Consider the following 17640-nt stretch of genomic DNA (forward strand, 5'->3'; position numbering starts at 1 on the left):
GCTGACACCTTTTTCTTTTAATTTCCCCATTTACTTCTACATCTCCTAAATCAAATTAATATTCCTCCATACCTTGTTCTGGTTTATTCCTCTTTCCATCAGTTTCCTCTAGCCCATCAGTAGGCTTCGTTTTCAAATTAAATTTTCATCCTTTCTACTCTCTTTCCATGTTCTGTAGCTGAAAGAGTCTAACTTTTTAATTCTGCTTAATTTGAGTAGGTTTCTGCTTTTTAGTTCCACCTGCAAAATGTATTGCTAACGCCTCTTTTTGATCAATATTAAGTAATCCAACTTTCATTTAAAAAGAAATTTCTATCCTTCATGGTTATGTAGGAAAAAACCGTAACACTTCTTTGTTGTCACATTCCAGAGGTCTGCTATCTGAAAAAATATTCTATTTATTTCACTGGATTAGCAACATGAAGTTGAGAATATAGGTATTTTTATTATGGTAGTTATTTAACTGATGCTTCTTTTCACAGAAAACTCAAAGTTCCTGTTCTTATCCTGCAATCCTGAACAATTTATTTTGTATATCTAGATATACAAGCCTTAAGCATACCCTTTTCAGGTACAGAAACATCCAGCTTTCCCCAGGTATTTTATATTGGAGTTTTCATTGACAATTGTTCTAATATTCTGAAAACCAAAGTGAAAAATACAGCATATCATAAATTTAAAACACTAGTCAAAAGACAAACCAAATTCTACTATTCAACTGATTACAAGCCTACATTTTAAAACCAAAATGGAAAAAATGGACCATTTCAAGAGAGTCACAGAATCTGTTATAGAATCTAAATTCTAGTTATTGAGAAATGTACCATCCACTATATATGACTCAGGGAAAAGCACACTTTTGCCTAATCTCTCATTCAGAAGTAACGTATCTGTTGGTCTGGTTTTTATTGGTTTTCTTTTTAAATGCAGCATCTTAACACATTTTATGTGCAAATGTCTCAAGGTACCATTTACATGCCTTGACAAGTTTCAAACCACCTAACATTGACGAGTGTCAAGTAATGCCAAACACTAACAAGGCCTCATTACCCAGCAGAAATGTACTTACCTTACTAAAAGTTGTCAAGAACATGGAAGTAAGAACAGTACCACAGAAAAACTAAGTGTGATGACATTTTGGTGTTCATAAGAGGTACTAATCTGAGAGCACTGAAAACTATGATGCATTTATTGACCTAATAGTAGCAATAGGAATAAAAATGCTATAAATTAGCTATAATGGACATTCATGTCCATCTGCTACTTCCATTTACCAGAGTCAATTGTGTGACTTGTATTGAGCCTATTGGTCACATTTAATGGGGGCATCATCACTATTGAACCTGATCTGAACATATGACACAGGAATGAAAGGATACATTTTTCATTATCAGTTTTAGTTAATCATGTTCAAATCATCAGAGCAGAAAACTGAAGATACCAAGCAGAAATGTTTCCCCAACACAAAAGTCTGCTCCTTCCCCAAAAAAAAGAACAAAATTTAATTTTCCATTAGATTGAATCTAAATCTTGCAAAGCCATTACCTTTCATATTTATTTCAGAGAAAAATCTAGGCAAAATAAGATGCAAAAACAAGATGGAAGCTATTAGTAAAAAAATCTCATTTTGAGAAGTTTTCAACTACTGCATTGAAAATATGGAGATACTGACATTTTATTATCTAATGAAGGCGAATGATATCTAGAAACCTAAATATAAAGCAAAACACAGCAACAAGGAGAGAGACTGACTGACTATGATATATCCCCTCTATATGAAATAACCTATAAAAAGAAGTCAGTTAGGTAAACAAAGCTTATGAAGAAAAGAAAAGAAGAAAAGTAGGTGTTATGCACAATCATTTTACTCACCTTAATTTGTGATCAATCATTTTGGAGAGATATTTTTATTTACCAGAACTGGAAACAACATCAACATTTATAACCTAAGTTGTCTATAAAGAATACATTCAAGATAAATTTTAGTTAGCTTACAGTCTTGTTCAAGGCAATAGTTAAGGAAACTGAAATTTCCTAACTGAAGGGTTTATTTTGCTGAAGATAAAAATATTTATGTTGGCATGGTAAAAAAAAAAAACAAACAAAAACAGAACAGGTGAAAATTATGTTAGTGCTTTTGAAGTTGATAGCATTTGAGGAATCCTTCAAATTTCTGAAAATAATATCATGATTAAAATCTCCAAATACATTTAAGTGATAGAAGAACTGACATTAAATCATTAAATGTCCAAAAGCAACTTGAAATTCTTTTCCTACTTTACATGAGCACTGTGCTCGTTATTTTTCACTTTTTAAAATGTAGCTCAATATGTACAATCAGTGAAAAAGTCTACATTCTGGCTCCAACATGGCTGGAGACAAAAATCAGAAAGTGGAACTTGTAATATAATATGTTAATTCATTGTAGTTCATTAAGTTATGAAATAATTCTGTTTCTTCTTTATAAGTGAAAGCGTACATTCAATTTTGAAGACAAACGCTTTATTAAGTCTTTGCTGTGTTTTAAACAAGCTATGGACACTCTGCAGGTGTATTTGCAACACGTGTCTGTAGATTATGCTGAAAAGAAAAAAATTGAAGGAAGTGTAATATTACTGCTATTGTTTCACAGACAAAATTATATCAGAATATATAGAAACAGAATTGCTCTTCTCAGCAGAGGTGTGATGGATTAATGCTTCTTAAGTGATTCAGATGAACTGTAAATGTGCATGCCTGAATTTAATTTGTATGGTGTTCGACAATGCTTTCTGTTCAACTGAGTTTAGTATTAATCAATCCATTTTTAATTTATATCATATTACTGGACTTGATTTTTTAAAAAATACTTCATAATATGTTTCAACTCTTTGTTAAATCTGTTATTAGTAAAATACATGTAATTCCTGTTATTAGAGAAATATGGATCTTACATTCTCTATTAGAGGAATAAAGATGTTACATAAATAAGGATCTCCTGAACAGAACAACATTCACTCAGTGTTTGTTACAGCTAGGTATACTGATACTCTGCATATACTGGGGATTGTTTTCCTCTACAGTGCATCAAACGATCATCAGGTCTTAGCTTTAGGTTTCTTTCTTCCATATACAATACATATGACATCTTATTTTGTAGTTTACAAATTTACAGGTCATTGTAGTTTCAGAGGAAACCTAATAAAAGCATTTGGGATCCTAAACCTTCTCTTTTTTAAAATAGGTATCATGAATGTGGCTATATCAAGTAACTGTATCATTTTCCAGATTACATTTCCAAAGTTCTGGTCTATAAAAATATCCAGTTCTAGCCAATTTAGTCAGTTTCAACCAGAACTGCTTTGTTAGTAAGCGCACACACCAGAATAGACTTACATCAGTTATAGTGTTCAGAGCAGTATCTGCACCAATGCTGAAATCTGAACCCGGTACATTGTTGGATACAGTTGCAGGAACCATAACCATTGGAACACAGAACTCGTCATATTTCTCTCGGGCAGCTGACAATTCCAGAAGTCCGAGGTACGCCTGTTGGGCACAGGCATTGGGTGAAAAATTAGGATGAATAAAATAAGGGCAAAGTTGGAGTGATAAAATTGAAAGGGCCACAGGGGGAGCCATTTCTACCACAGTACACTTCAGCAAGTCAAAGCATTAAGGAACCACTAAAATCTCACACATACACACAAAAAAGAAAGCATTAAAAACAGGTACACATTTGAAGACAAACAATAAATAGAACATTAATTTTCAAGGGAATATATAATTTAGACAAAGTGCTTTGTACAATGCAAACATACTGCAAACTAGTTCTCCAATCTTCAGATACTGTTACTCCTCATTTAAAATCTTAATATACCTGAATTAGGGCCATGCCTAACAGGTTGGAAAAAATGGATCATTCATTCCTTATCAAGAAGCAATAAGCACATTCTTCTCTGGGAAGAGCTGGCAAAATACTTTCCTGAATCAAGATTTCAAAAATTTATTATTTTGGTAAAATGAAATGAACATTAAATACGGGAAAAAAAAGAAAATACTTCTCTAGATCAATTACAGATTTTGCAATGCACTATGTGAGAAAGAGTGGCTTAAATAAGGAACCACAGTGCAATTACTACTAAAGGCCAAGAACTTCTAGAAGTATGTTCTAGGTATTGATACAGTATAGACTGGAACTTGCACTACTGAAGTCATTAATTATTTTTTTTAATACAAAAATACTATCATGCTATCTCACCTTATTTATCCATTTAGCACATCCTGTTTTGCAGTTACTAGTCACTGTCTTGAATGTCAGCTTTCCACAGAATCAGTGATTGACAATACTTCTGATCCTAAACACTATTTGTGTAGTATATCAAATATAGTTATAACCAAATGCACTTTACACGAAGATTGGGTAAAAATTAAAATGGTCTATTCATTTTGTTAGGAATTCTACTCTAACATAATTAGACATTTCAGTGTACCTCAAATCCACCAATAACCATAAGGGCGTTAATGTTGTTAGTGCGCATCTGGTCAGCAATCTTCTCCAAAAATTTTGCAGGAAGAGTACTAAAAATTATTAAACCAAAAGAAAAATAAAAACAATTTACAGACTCTGCAGCAATAAGGACTAATTACTAAGCTGAAACAGTAAACTGAGCAGGTAATGCAATATTTTCCATTTTACATATTTGTCCATACAAATAATTCTTCCTGACAACAAGTAAAGAATCATGTCAACAGTAAAGAAACTACAGGTTTGCAATCCTTTTAAGTGTAAGGACCCCAGAAAATTTTTAAGTTGAGGTCCCAACTCCCATTTTCATTCTCTCTTCAGAGCTGGTACAGTACTATAAAGATACCCAAGTTGGAACGTAATGATTTAAAAGAAAAAAATTGAGGACTTAAAACAGTCTGTGGAAGGAAAAGAGCATGGAATCATACACTGGTTATATAGAATACTAGAATTCATCATATCAATTGGCAAAATATTGATGTTACCGTTTTGTACCAAGAATTGATCCTCCTTGACCAGTCCAGCCTCCAACATCTCCCCAGCTGATCTCCTTTATCTTTGAATAAAAGTAAAAAAGGAGATTCTGTTAAGTCATTATCCAATTACTTCTCTTGACACACAGCAAACACCAGGTATGACTTAATGTAAAGCTGTTGGAACAAGTTGTTGGGCTCAGACAGCACCAAAAATGAACTTGGCAAAGAAAGAAAACAGCATCAAGAGGTTAACTTAATTTCTCTTAAATTCTTAACAATCCCTTTCCATGCTGTCTATTTGTTCCTTCTTCCTCCAGACCATGATGAATCCTGTCTCCTTGTTTCATATCATGATCCTATTTTCACATCCTCTCCTACTGAATGTGAAACACAAAAATCTAAAATGAGGACTTTGAAGTCAGTTTTGGGACCTAGGGCTCCAGCTAGGTGTAGAAATCATAAGTCTTGTATCTGGTTTCTCCTCAGTATACCAGCTGATGCTTAACATTTAAAACAGGGGAACAGAAGAATCTAACTCACCTGAGGAAAAGCTTCCTCCCTCAACAAGCACCACTGCAAAGTTTCTTATAGCAAAGGAACACAGATGCAACAACTCATCGCACAGAATCAGTGATTCTTCTGTTATTCTGTGGAAAACCTACCATATGCTAAACATTGACCAAAATTTGAAGGTAGGATTCATCTGAACTAACTTTGTAGCTGTGCAGCATGTGATTAGCAATACTTAAGATAAACGAATATATAGACCCGAATAGTTGAGAAATACAGTTACAATTTGGGTTTTATATATCTTTATGAAATAAAAGAACTTACAGAATCAGTTCCCACAACAGTTATGACAGAACATACCTTCTAAGAACATAAACAAAGGTGGTGGTGTGGGATGGGGTACATACTACTATGTAAGGCACACATGTAATACTGACCTTCCCTCTAGCAAAACCTTCAAATCCATCAATGACAGCAAACATTTTATGGCCTTCAGTTATGCCAACTCTGACTGCAGCCCTCACTGCAGCATTCATTCCAGCTGCAGGGGCACCAACATTTAAAACTGCCACATTAAAATTAGTCTGCAAGAGAAAGATAATATTTAATAAGCACTTTAATTTCTACACCATGGTTAATTTGTCCATCATACATAGCTGCTAAATATTGGAATGTAGGAAAGGAAATTTCAAAGCCCCTAAAACCATCCAAAATTTAAAGTTAACTAGAAGATACATACACATATTTCCCATTTGCAGAATATCACAGAAACAAACAGTTTAAAAAAAGAATTTTTGTTTTTAAATAAGACTTTATCACATTTTCATTCGGTTTGCAGGTTAAGTTATCCAGGTTTCTATATTCTAGCTCAGCTAGGTTCAAGAAACATAAAATACCCCGCGTTATTCAACCAGTTTCATGTTATCAAAGCAGTAGTTTTTTTGCAAAAACACCCAGAACAGCCAAGAAAAGAGTAGGAACTGATTCTAGCACCATGGCAGTTATGTGTATATCATCAGCACCATGCAAAGCAGAACAGACGACAACTTTAATTTAAAAGTACTGGCCAGGTTTTTAGAGCAGCTGACAATATAGCAGTAAACAGGAGCACTCAGCACCTTTCACAATACCATACATTTTCAGATTATGGCAGTTTTTAAAGCATTTCCTAACAACTCAAACTAACTGTGCTTATATACAGTGTCTCCCCAAGTTTAATGAGTACCCCAGGTAAGCAGCTAATCTAATCGAATGGAAAAGTCTGAGATATCAAACATACATTTGTAATTTAAACCACAGGCAATGTAAGAGAGAAGGTTCTATTTAAAACATAACATGAAATAATAAATATTTTGGTATATAATGTATATTCCATACCTATGCATTTAGTCCCCATTTATATTGCTTTGTTATCAACTGTACTCTAGATAAAACACCTACATCTAAATGGATGTAAGCATTACAGACTGAACAACAAATCACACAACCTAGCTACAAAATACTATTAAAAACTTCTGTCTTGTTACAACAGACCCAACTCTAAAACCACAACAGTTTTCAAATTAATAACACTTTCTTCAATGGAATTACTATTTTATACTGATAAATCCAATATCATTCAGATCATGGATTCTTTCCCAGAGGGAAAAACTTCAATACTTGCATTAAAAAGAAAAATATAACAGAAAAATGTGCACTGTAAGGGTAAACAAAGCAAGAGTGCTACTGCGTGTAAAATGCTAGTAAGCATCTTTGGATTAAATTTTAACTGCAAAGCATGAAATGCAGATCTTCTGTACATGAAGTATTCCTTGAAATGGAAGGCTTATTTCCAGATAAATCACAGGCCACTATCTTTGATTAAGAAACGGTCAGCTAGTATAAATCAACACAGTTTCACTGACATCAATAAGTATTGATTTACAACAGATAAAAATATAACCCATTACCAAAAAATGAAGAAGGCATTTCATTTTATTAATTTTGTTTTATTTTTACAGCTTTGAAATTAATACTGAAAGCAAAATATAAGTAAAGAATTAGAACTTTACATGTCTGACCTTTGGGAAAGTTTAACCACTCTGTATGAATTTAGCAAACAGAATTTAAATGATAGCAAACTATGTAAGCAAAAGGCAAGAAAGCTTGACAGCCTGAGCTCATACACTAAAATTCATCATGCTTTAAGTCAGCTGGATGACCTTAAATTGTTTATAACTATTGACATGACAGAATTGTAACAATTTGGTACTGCGGAAGAGCAAGAAGTTATTAGCTTTATCCCTGGAAGATGGGAATACAAAACAAAAAAACACAGAACAGTTGTTAGGTAATGATCATGGAATCTCTTCCAAACAAACAAAAAAAAAATGCCCAACAACAAAAAAAAAAGGACAAAAAAAAGACAAAAAGAGACCCAAAACAGAACGTATGCGGCTTCTTTTTTAGCTCTGTCACAATCAAAGGATTGTAGAAAAACGCAAAGGAAACACAAGCAGCAAAATATCTGTGTGCAGCAACAAGCACAGCATTCAGTAGGCTCTAGTGATCTGATCAGCTTAGCTTTTTCCTCAATTCCTGTGACATACACATTTCATCTACTTTTTAATTCCCATCCAACCCCTTTTATTGAAGCACACAGATGTGGTTAATGTGGTTAAATCCAAGTAGTTAATAATTACAAGCAGCCTACATTTCCTTCTAATGCCATCCATCACAAAAAGATATGGCAAAACTATTTTAAAACAAAATACAAAAGCCCAATGCTAACAGTCCTAAATTTGCATTGCTATATTAAAAAAAATAACACACACCTGATCTGGCAAAGCAAATGTTAAATATCCACCAAAAAAATCCTGAATTCTTTGATCTCTTGAAGGTCAAACTTAGGTCCTTATTTTTGAAAAAAAAAAAAAAAAAAACAAAAAAAACAAAAAAAACCTGTTTTGGCAGGTATATCTGAAATAACTTGGGTCTATATACTTACTTTTACTTATGTTTAGGCAAAAGTAAAAGTATACTTTAAACTAGAGTTATTTTATTATAGTCTCCTTGAAAGCTTCTACTATGACCTTTCATTTTAACCAAGTTTCCTTTACTGTGTGAAGTTTTCCATGACATATTACACAGTAATTTTTGTCAACTGAAATGGCTAGTTGTGATTATGTTACTTGCGATCTGCAGAATTTCCGAACAGATGTCAGCTATTCAAATGAACTTTTCCTATTTTCAATGCAATTTTTCTCCTTAATAATATTGAGAAGATACTATTAATCATTACTCAAATGTTTAATTGGAATAAAAAAAATCTCAAAACCCATAACAGTAACATAATCATGCAAATAAGGTAACAAATCATCACAAACCACAATTAAAAAGGAATTAACCAGTGAGGTGACATAGTCACCAACTATGGTCAAAACCAGAATTATTCAGTCAGTCATTAATGAAAACAAAAAAATCCTGTCTGAAATTTGTTTGCACACAACATTTAGTGTCTACTTCCTAATAAATCCAGATTTCCTCTTATACACAACTTACAAACTACAAAGAAAATAAGAACTAAGTGTCCACTGCTGTATTATGCACAGTGACTTATTAGATCCAGTAAACGTGATGCATCTGTCTTCACTATTCCATCCCATGAATTCCTGGACTCACCCCTGTTCTTGAGTGGTTTTGCCCTTCAAAAGGAAGGGCTAGAATTCTTTTATATTGAATCTTCCCTCTTTAGCCTGAGATTTTTAGACTTTTAATCATGATTACATCACCTTTCCTTCTCTTCATGTTAAGGAACAGAGGGCATAACAGAACCTATTAGGACCAGACACTATAGCAATTGGGACCAGACATATATCCAAGAGAGAAAGAAACTGTCTAGCAGGAAATTTTCTAGTTAGAATGGTATTTCACTTTTAAAAATTGTTAGTTATTATTAGAATAAAGTTGTGTGTTGCAAGCATCTTTCTGCCATTATAATATTTAACTAATTTTATAAAATATCCTATGGCATAAGTTTGAAGAGAGTATTAAGGTGGCATGAGGGGGAGAGAAGAAGAAAAACATTATTTGTTAAGATACCCCAAAAGCAGACATGCACTGCACACTCAAAAAAAACGTTTACCTTTGGAAGCTCGGTATCTGGTTTTTTGTGCGACAGTAATTTGTAGGTGTTAAGGTTGTTTTCAAAGCTCCTAAATAAGTAAATAAGATAAATAAAATAGTAAATTTTTCAACTCATTTCAAAGAAACACTTGAATTTTTCAGAAACTTTTAAAAAGAAGTATGTAATATTAGCACTAAAGTTATTACAAACGCAAAACACAATAAAAACTGGAAATGAGAGAACACCAAAAATACTCGATCCTGTAAGATAACAGTGAGAAAATATAAAATAACTATATAGCTGGCAAGTTAGTTTTATAGATCGGGGATAAAGCATTTTATTATCAAATTACTTGAAACAGAAAACGCTCTGTTGACACGTAAAAGTGCAGAATGTCTCCCTCCAACATTACTGTAGGAAAACTACCAGCTACTTACAAACAAGCTCAGGGGCTTGGCCTCAAAATCTTGAATAAACAAACATATAGTTGCTACCAGTCAGCTCATACAACACAGCATCTCTTTTCTTTGTGACTAGTTAGCCTAGTGTCAGTCATTAGTCTGACACAGTACTGAATTAGATTTCTTTGTTTTGCACGTTTTTATGCAGCTAAGAATTTCAATTATTCTACTTAAGCAACTCTTCTTCTATCTCCTCTATTATTCTCAAATACATAAAAACATATGGATATTAAATTATTTAAAATAAAACTTCAAGTGCCAGGAGAACAGCAAAGCAATTCAGCTTTTCTAGAGTAAATAAATTGATACAAGTTATTGGCTATACCTTCCACGAAGCCTCACAGCCTCAACAAATCTTCCCTCATCCATGGCTTTCTGGACTTCTTGGGTCTTGAAAAAACAAGTTGATTACTCAATATGTTTAAAAAACACAGGAAGTTGATTATTTAATATATTCCAGTAAGTAGATCATTCTGAAATAGCTTTCCGAAGTGAAAAAAGAAATATTGACATTTCATTAATTTATGAGCTACCTCTTATCATAGCATAAATTACAGTGGACAGGAGAAGAACAAAGTAGAAGCAGACACCTAAAAGCCTTCCTGGGACAAAAAAAATCAATTTATCTATTTTGCGTTTTCTTTTTTCAGTTTAAGCTGAACAGTTTTAGTGCAGAAACCTGAGCGTTGTGTATGACATGTAAATGGATGCAAGCATCTGAAGAATTTGTTGTAGCAATAAAAAGAGAAGATCTGAAATGAAATTTTAAAACAAATTAAAAATATATATATTTCTTGTTTGTTGGTAGTTTGCAAATAACTAATAACACATAGGGAACACACATGAAGTTCATTATTCCCAAATGTGGGAAAGTGCTGCACACATTCCCATCAGTGTTTTAATGACAACAGACAATTATTGTACACAGTGGTCCGTTGTAGTTAATGAATAACTATAAGTTGGCTTTTTGCCAGAAACTCACCATCTGCACACACTCCATCAAAGGCAGACGGACAGCCTGGTTTCCAGACAGGGACACGACACAGGCAGGGGTAGCTGGAGTAGCTTCTAAAAGGGCAAGCACAGCTTCCACACCCATACGACTTGCCTGAAAACAGATAATGTTTGAGTGTTCAAGCAACCACTTAAAAGCACAAAGCTTCCAATCACAGAAATGGTCACAATTTCTCTGTAAATCAAGCTGAAACCAATTATTCCTTGGTAGGTGAAAATGTCACAGGCTGTCTAATACCCTTCAGTATGGACGATTGTTCTTGCAGCTTTGCTTTTTAATCCTAATATAGATGCCTTTACACACAGTGCTTCACTATTCTGAATTTGAGCTATTCAGACAGTTAACGTGAGATAATAATTGGATTTGTCAAGTTAATCAGGTAAAGAACCACCCCACCCCCAAATAATAATCAAAACGTAGTTGTACTATGTGGTGCCATGAGTAATTATTTTAGGTTCACTCACCAAAATTCTGTCAAAAGCTGAAGGGGTTCCACCTCTTTGCACATGACCCAAGATAGTTACTCGGGTGTCAAAACCAAGCCGCTGAACCACAAGCTGCAAAGAATTTCAAAATATGGTGGTTTTATTATCATCATTATTTTATATACACATGTGTTAGCATTACTCTGCTTTATGTGCTACTGGAATAACAAAATTCTACATATACTATACATTAGTATGTCAACAGTAATGAAAATACCATAAAAGTTAAGCCAGTCTTTAGTTTATTCCTAACGTAGAATTAAACTCTGTGTTCCTAATCTAAAGGAACATTTTATTTAATAATGGCAAAACAGTGGCTTAGATTGCAATGCTTTAACTACAGTTACAATGGCTTCATTATGCACAGTCCTCAGCCTTATAAAAACGGGTCTAAATATTATAATTAGAATACTTGAAAGAAGTTCAATTACAATGTTTTATTCACTCCATGTTTCATCTACATGCAAGACTACACATCCCAAAAGACTGCAAGTAAAACTTTAGTGAAGATGACTTTTAACCTTAATCAACAAGGCTTTTAAAACTTGCAGTAAAAATTACAATAATAAAACTATTTAATTCAGTTAGACTTTCTTTCCATTTCCTCTGTTACATATCAAATCTAAAATCACAGAAAGACGTGTTATTAATACATCTTCAGTGAGCATGTAAGGTTAGGAATAAGTAATGGATACCATAAAGCAGAAAAAAAATTTAAAAGCTATTTACAAAATCTTCTATCCCTGGTATTTATAGTTTTTGAATGTTTTAACTGGCTGAAATTTGTAGCAAGCAAGTAATGTTTCTTCCATAAATGCATAATAGCTATCTGCTGTATGTACACTTCACACCGCTTGGTGCTAAATTTTACTTTGTAAGACTGCAATTCTGAATTAAGAGTCAAAGATTACTCTCAAACTGACAGCTATGGAAAACAAAACTTCATAGTCACAGGACAGATAAACCCCAGGTAAAGTCAAAGTGTCATAGCTCTTTCCTGCCAATGACTATTTTTCAACTTCTTGAGACACCCTTTCCAAGAAAAGCAGAATAATTTCAGCTCAAAAGTTTTTCTTAATCTTAGACACCAATGAAATTTTTGGCAAAGCAACCATTTAGAAAAAAGTGACAAGACTTTGTCCAAAGCAGACACTATTATTTCACTGTGAGACACACCATTATTAAGATTTTTACACGAAATATAAAGTAAAATAGGATTATAATTACTGATTTGAGCTGATTTCAGACTCTTATCAATAAAGGCACTCATGAAGTAGGCGTTTTGGACTGTTGTCTTGTATTACAAGGAGAAAAGGTTCTAATTAACAGCAACTGAAATAATTCCCCCTTAAGTGGACTATGGATTCAGATAATAAAGCACAAACATAAAATACAACCAGCAAACTGTGTGACAAGCTACCTTACAGGAACAGATTTATTTTACAGAAACATTATTGTTAGGAACAAGTCCCATCTTAAGAACAAAACAGAAAGCGTATCATAGGGATGTTGACACTTACATCCTTAACCTTCTCTGATGTTATAGGTTTGTTGTGGCAATCAATAGCTCCTTCAGCTACAATAATAATATTCAGCCTTTTCTTTCGTGCACGATTCTATAATAAAAATAAAAACACATCCATATAATAAAAAAACTGAAAGAAATTTACAGCAGAATTTTATAATCAATTGCTATACATTAAGCTGCTAGAATTTGAGGAAATATTTCTTATACTTGATCACTTCAGAGTTCTCACACATTTTATCTTCATACAGGTCTTTTCATTGATGAAGTGAAATGTCTCATATCAAATGAATGAGGAAAGGTACACACACTGCTTATATAGGAACAGTTTTATGTAATCACTAGAGTAGGTCATATAATTCTTCAAAACAATCGCAGAATGCAGGAAAAGAACTGTTTAAGATCAAACAGCACTATCTGTGACACCAGAAGCAAAGACTTGCTGAAAGTCCTGATCACATTTTAAAATTACCGTTTTCAAACAAATATCTGCAAAGATGTCAGGGAATCCCAAACATAGGAATAGATTACCTCTGAAAGCTTAACACACATTGAATCTTCCCATCCTTCTTCTGGTGGGTATTCAGGAATAAATACCCAATCTGCACCACAGGCTAAGGCACTAACAAGAGCTAGATACCTAATAAACAGAACAAATGATTAGACATTTATGGTTCAGATTTCTTGATCTTTCATAATTATATCTGTATGAGACAAACTGCTGAAGACAATACATACCCACAGTGTCTCCCCATAACCTCCAGAACAAACGTCCTCTGATGGCTGTAAAAATAAGAAAAACAAACCAACTGTAATACTGCAACTCAAAAATCCAGTCCAAATTCTTGAAATCATAACCTGGTATCAGGAAATAGCCTGTGTTTACCATGCTTACGAAACACAGAATTCATTAGCAAAACAGAAGGCCGTATTAAACAATGTATTTAAAATTACGTATCTTCCAACGCATAATTCATTGTTACTACTACTTTCTACTAAAACATGTAAGGGCAGTTAGGAGAGAAGAGGTGAACATTTACTCGAAATGTAAATGGTGCAGACCCATAGTTAAGAGCTGTAATGATATAGCTGTATTTAAAAAAAAAATCATTTAATTGCTTAAATTTTACCTAGGGAAAGCTTATATACAAACAGATGCTACTTTGTATTATTCAAGGTGTGTCTGGATCTTCTCTGGAACAGCATGTCTGGGAAAGACTAAAAACATATTAAAAAACCAAAGCCTGCCCCTAAAGCTGATGCAGCCTCTACAAGAACTGCTGCCACAACAGGAATGATGGAAAAGCAATTACTAAGAAAAAAAGAAACCAATACACTTGAAAGATGCAGCCAAAAAGAGCTTTTATTCCCACTCTAGAAATATTACAAATACCAGTTACCTAACTTCTATTTAAAAAGAACTTATATCCTCCACTATTGTACAGCAATAGGAAACTTAAGATTTGAAGCATACACAACCATATATTTGTTATAGTTTTCTATAATATGCACAATTTACCTTTGAGCAGTGGTCATGATGGCATCCACAACTTCAATGATTCTGTGCAAGGCTGAGTCAGTACCTATGGTCATATCAGTGCCACAGAAGTCATTGTCTATGGATCCAACCATTCCCACAATGTTAAGGTAAGCATATTTCTTAACAGCCTCTTCATCAATCTTTCCTGTAAAGAAGTATCCAGAGAAAAAGATTTTTTTTTTTTTTTTTTTAAACATTGTAGACTTATTTCTTGGGTGCTCTACTTTTGTAAATTAAACATATCCAAACATTAAAATATGTTTAGATATTTTAGGTAACAAGGTTAGTCAAAACTACAAACAAAAGCCAATCAAACAACCAACCAAAAGAATCCTGCATAGAACTCCTTACAGTAAGGAAGGAAATAAGAGCTTTTCAGTCCATTTCAAAGTGTCAACAGATTATCAAGTTTTGTAACCAACCTTAAAATTGATGGTTTAGACTTAAACAATAGCATTCAAATTGTAGTCTCAGTGTATGACGTGCAACAAAGAAGTAAAAGGATGCAAACTGGATGTGATTATGGGCATATGTAAACAACCAAAAAACTGTATTAAACTTTTGAAGACTTCTGTAACACTGAAAGGCTCTCATTTCATGATTAATAAGCAAATAGAATAGAAAAGCTCCTATTCTAAGTCTTAGTCTGTGTCTCCCAAGACATCAGTGAAAATGCTGAATCATCCAGGAGTGCTTAAAACTACCTTAGTATCTGTGGATGAGATGGTAATAAACGTAATGCCAAATTTTTAATATGGGATTCAAGAACTATGTATCATTGTGTTTAATGTCTATACTAGAGAAAATAGTAGAAACCATAATGAAAAATATACCTAATGTCCATAAAGATAAATACAGCATTCTGAAGAAGAATCAAAATGTTTTCTATGAATGTATACCATGCATTACCAACCTTTTCTAGAGTTCCAAAGGTGACTTAATCACATGAATAAGGGATATCTGGTTGACGTATTCTACTTAGATTTCCAAAAAGCCATTGACAAGGTCTGTTGCCAAAGGATTTTGAGGAAACTAAGTAGCCTCAGCATAAGAGAGAAGGTTTTTGCATAGAATAAATAATGTGAAACAGAGGGTAAAAAATAAGAAACAGAGGGCAGTAGTTAATGCAAGTGCTTGTATCTGAGGAAGGTAACCAACGGAGTTCTACAGGGATCTGTGCTGTTCAACATACTCAGCAATAACCTAGAAAAGGGAATGAGCAGTAAGGTGCCAAAGTTTACTGATCAAACTGAATTATTTGGGTTCTAAAGGTATGGAGTGTCTGAGAAGAAATGAGGAAGACTAGCAAGGCACAGTGAGCAGTAAAGTATCAGATGGAATTCATTGTAGATAAATGTAAACTACTATATACGAAAAATGTACCCTAACATCACAAACAAAATAATGCTATTTTCAGCATTATAATATAATAATGCTGTTTTCATTAATAAATCAGCTTCAATGCTCAATAGCAGTCAAAAAAAAGATCAAAATATTAGAAAATATTAGGAAAAGAATAGAGAACAAAACAAAGATCATTATACTACTGTGTAGATCCATGGTTTGCCCTCATCTTGAATACTGGGTGCAGTTGTGGTCCTCCCCACCTCAAAAAGGACATGGTAGAACTGGAAAAGGTTCAGAGAAGGGCAACAAAGATGATCAAAGGTATAGAACTTACATATAAGGAACAACTAAGCAAACTAGGACTTTTCCATCTAGAAAAAGAGATGATGAAAGGAAAATAAGACAGCTGTAAAACCTCAGGTGGCATGCAGAGAGGAAGCAGGACTGATCATTCACTGTTTGTTCTAACACAAAAATTATAGGACATCAAATGATACGAGAAGCCAGCAGGATCAAAATAAACAGGAGAAGATTCTTCACAATCTTCATCATTCAGTGAAGCTGTAGAACTCCTTGCTACACAATGTTTTCAGCACAAATCTGTATGCTTTCAAGGAGACTGTATACATTGATGGAAGAGAAATTCATTAAGGACTGCTAACAGCATCTGGTTCAGAACGCCTGAAGACAGAAATGGATGGAACCTATCAGAGTATTTATATAATATGAATAACATACAGCATCAACACAGCATTATTTAGGCTTGTTCTGTTCTTTTTAGTCTTCCCTATACATTCTCTTGGATGCTATCAAAGACAACTACTGGGCTGGACGCACTTTTAGCAACAGCCACTTAATGTTCTGATCTTAAAAATAGTGACATATGGGCAGGAAAGTATCGTAATTTAATAACAACCAAGCGCGTAGCTTGTTGTAGCAAAGGAATTACCATCTCAGTTTGGATATAAGGGCAAAGGGCTTTTCAAGCAGAAGATTCAGAGTTCAGACCCTGAAAATGATTCACAATGGGGGAAAAAAGCCACACAGACTGTTGCCCAGTAACTTATTTGGCCTTTTTGAACCTTTATGGTATATAAGAGAGGATGTACAGAAATCAAAAACTATTACTTTATGAAGAACTGTGTAACTTCCTAGAATGTATGCATTTGATTTTTGAACTTAAGAAATATCCTCTGGATATAGTTTGTGTATGTATAGTTAAGGTACATAACTTTCCTGGAGATTGGACTAGAAGTCTAGAGGGTCTAAACACCAACTTACCTTTCTGTGCCAGTTCTTCTAGAAGTCCACTCCATTCTTCACGGAACAGATTGGCACCAGTTAAGCTACCATCCCCGCCAATCACACAAAGATTAGTGATTCCTCTCTGAACCAAGTTGTAGGCTGCCTGCAGGCGGCCCTCCCGGGTACGAAAAGATTTGCAGCGTGCACTACCAATAACTGTACCTCCCTAGAAATGGAAGCATAACAGTTTTAATTTATAATCCAGTATTTTACCGGATTTTTTTAAGATGGATTAATGATGAATGGGTTATTTTGTAGCACAATCTCCGTCTTTAATTTTACAGTGAGTAAAACGTAATGAAAAACAAAGAATTATCAAACCTGTGGGAAAGTATTTTCTCAAGAGCAGACACACACACCAGGG

At 33.8% G+C, this 17640-nt stretch overlaps 1 protein-coding gene across 6 annotated transcripts in view; it reads right to left on the reverse strand.

The window, feature by feature from the left end:
• Positions 1–17640, reverse strand: part of PFKP (phosphofructokinase, platelet) — a 47873-nt gene that overhangs the window by 12271 nt on the left and 17962 nt on the right. For 3 of the 6 annotated variants that reach the window (XM_050892815.1, XM_050892814.1, XM_050892818.1), the window contains 13 exons: positions 17253–17442; positions 14604–14769; positions 13823–13867; positions 13616–13724; positions 13080–13175; positions 11539–11631; positions 11042–11167; positions 10385–10449; positions 9617–9686; positions 5931–6077; positions 4993–5063; positions 4473–4560; positions 3376–3528 (listed from right to left, as the gene is read on the reverse strand). In XM_050892815.1, the coding sequence (XP_050748772.1) occupies positions 3376–3528; positions 4473–4560; positions 4993–5063; positions 5931–6077; positions 9617–9686; positions 10385–10449; positions 11042–11167; positions 11539–11631; positions 13080–13175; positions 13616–13724; positions 13823–13867; positions 14604–14769; positions 17253–17442 (1419 nt within the window). Of the gene's footprint in view, positions 1–3375; positions 3529–4472; positions 4561–4992; positions 5064–5930; positions 6078–9610; positions 9687–10384; positions 10450–11041; positions 11168–11538; positions 11632–13079; positions 13176–13615; positions 13725–13822; positions 13868–14603; positions 14770–17252; positions 17443–17640 lie in introns of all 6 variants that reach the window. The other 3 variants (XM_050892819.1, XM_050892816.1, XM_050892817.1) reach the window with 2 other exon arrangements.

The sequence above is a fragment of the Gymnogyps californianus genome, chromosome 2, assembly GCF_018139145.2.
Source record: "Gymnogyps californianus isolate 813 chromosome 2, ASM1813914v2, whole genome shotgun sequence".
Lineage (NCBI taxonomy): Eukaryota > Metazoa > Chordata > Aves > Accipitriformes > Cathartidae > Gymnogyps > Gymnogyps californianus.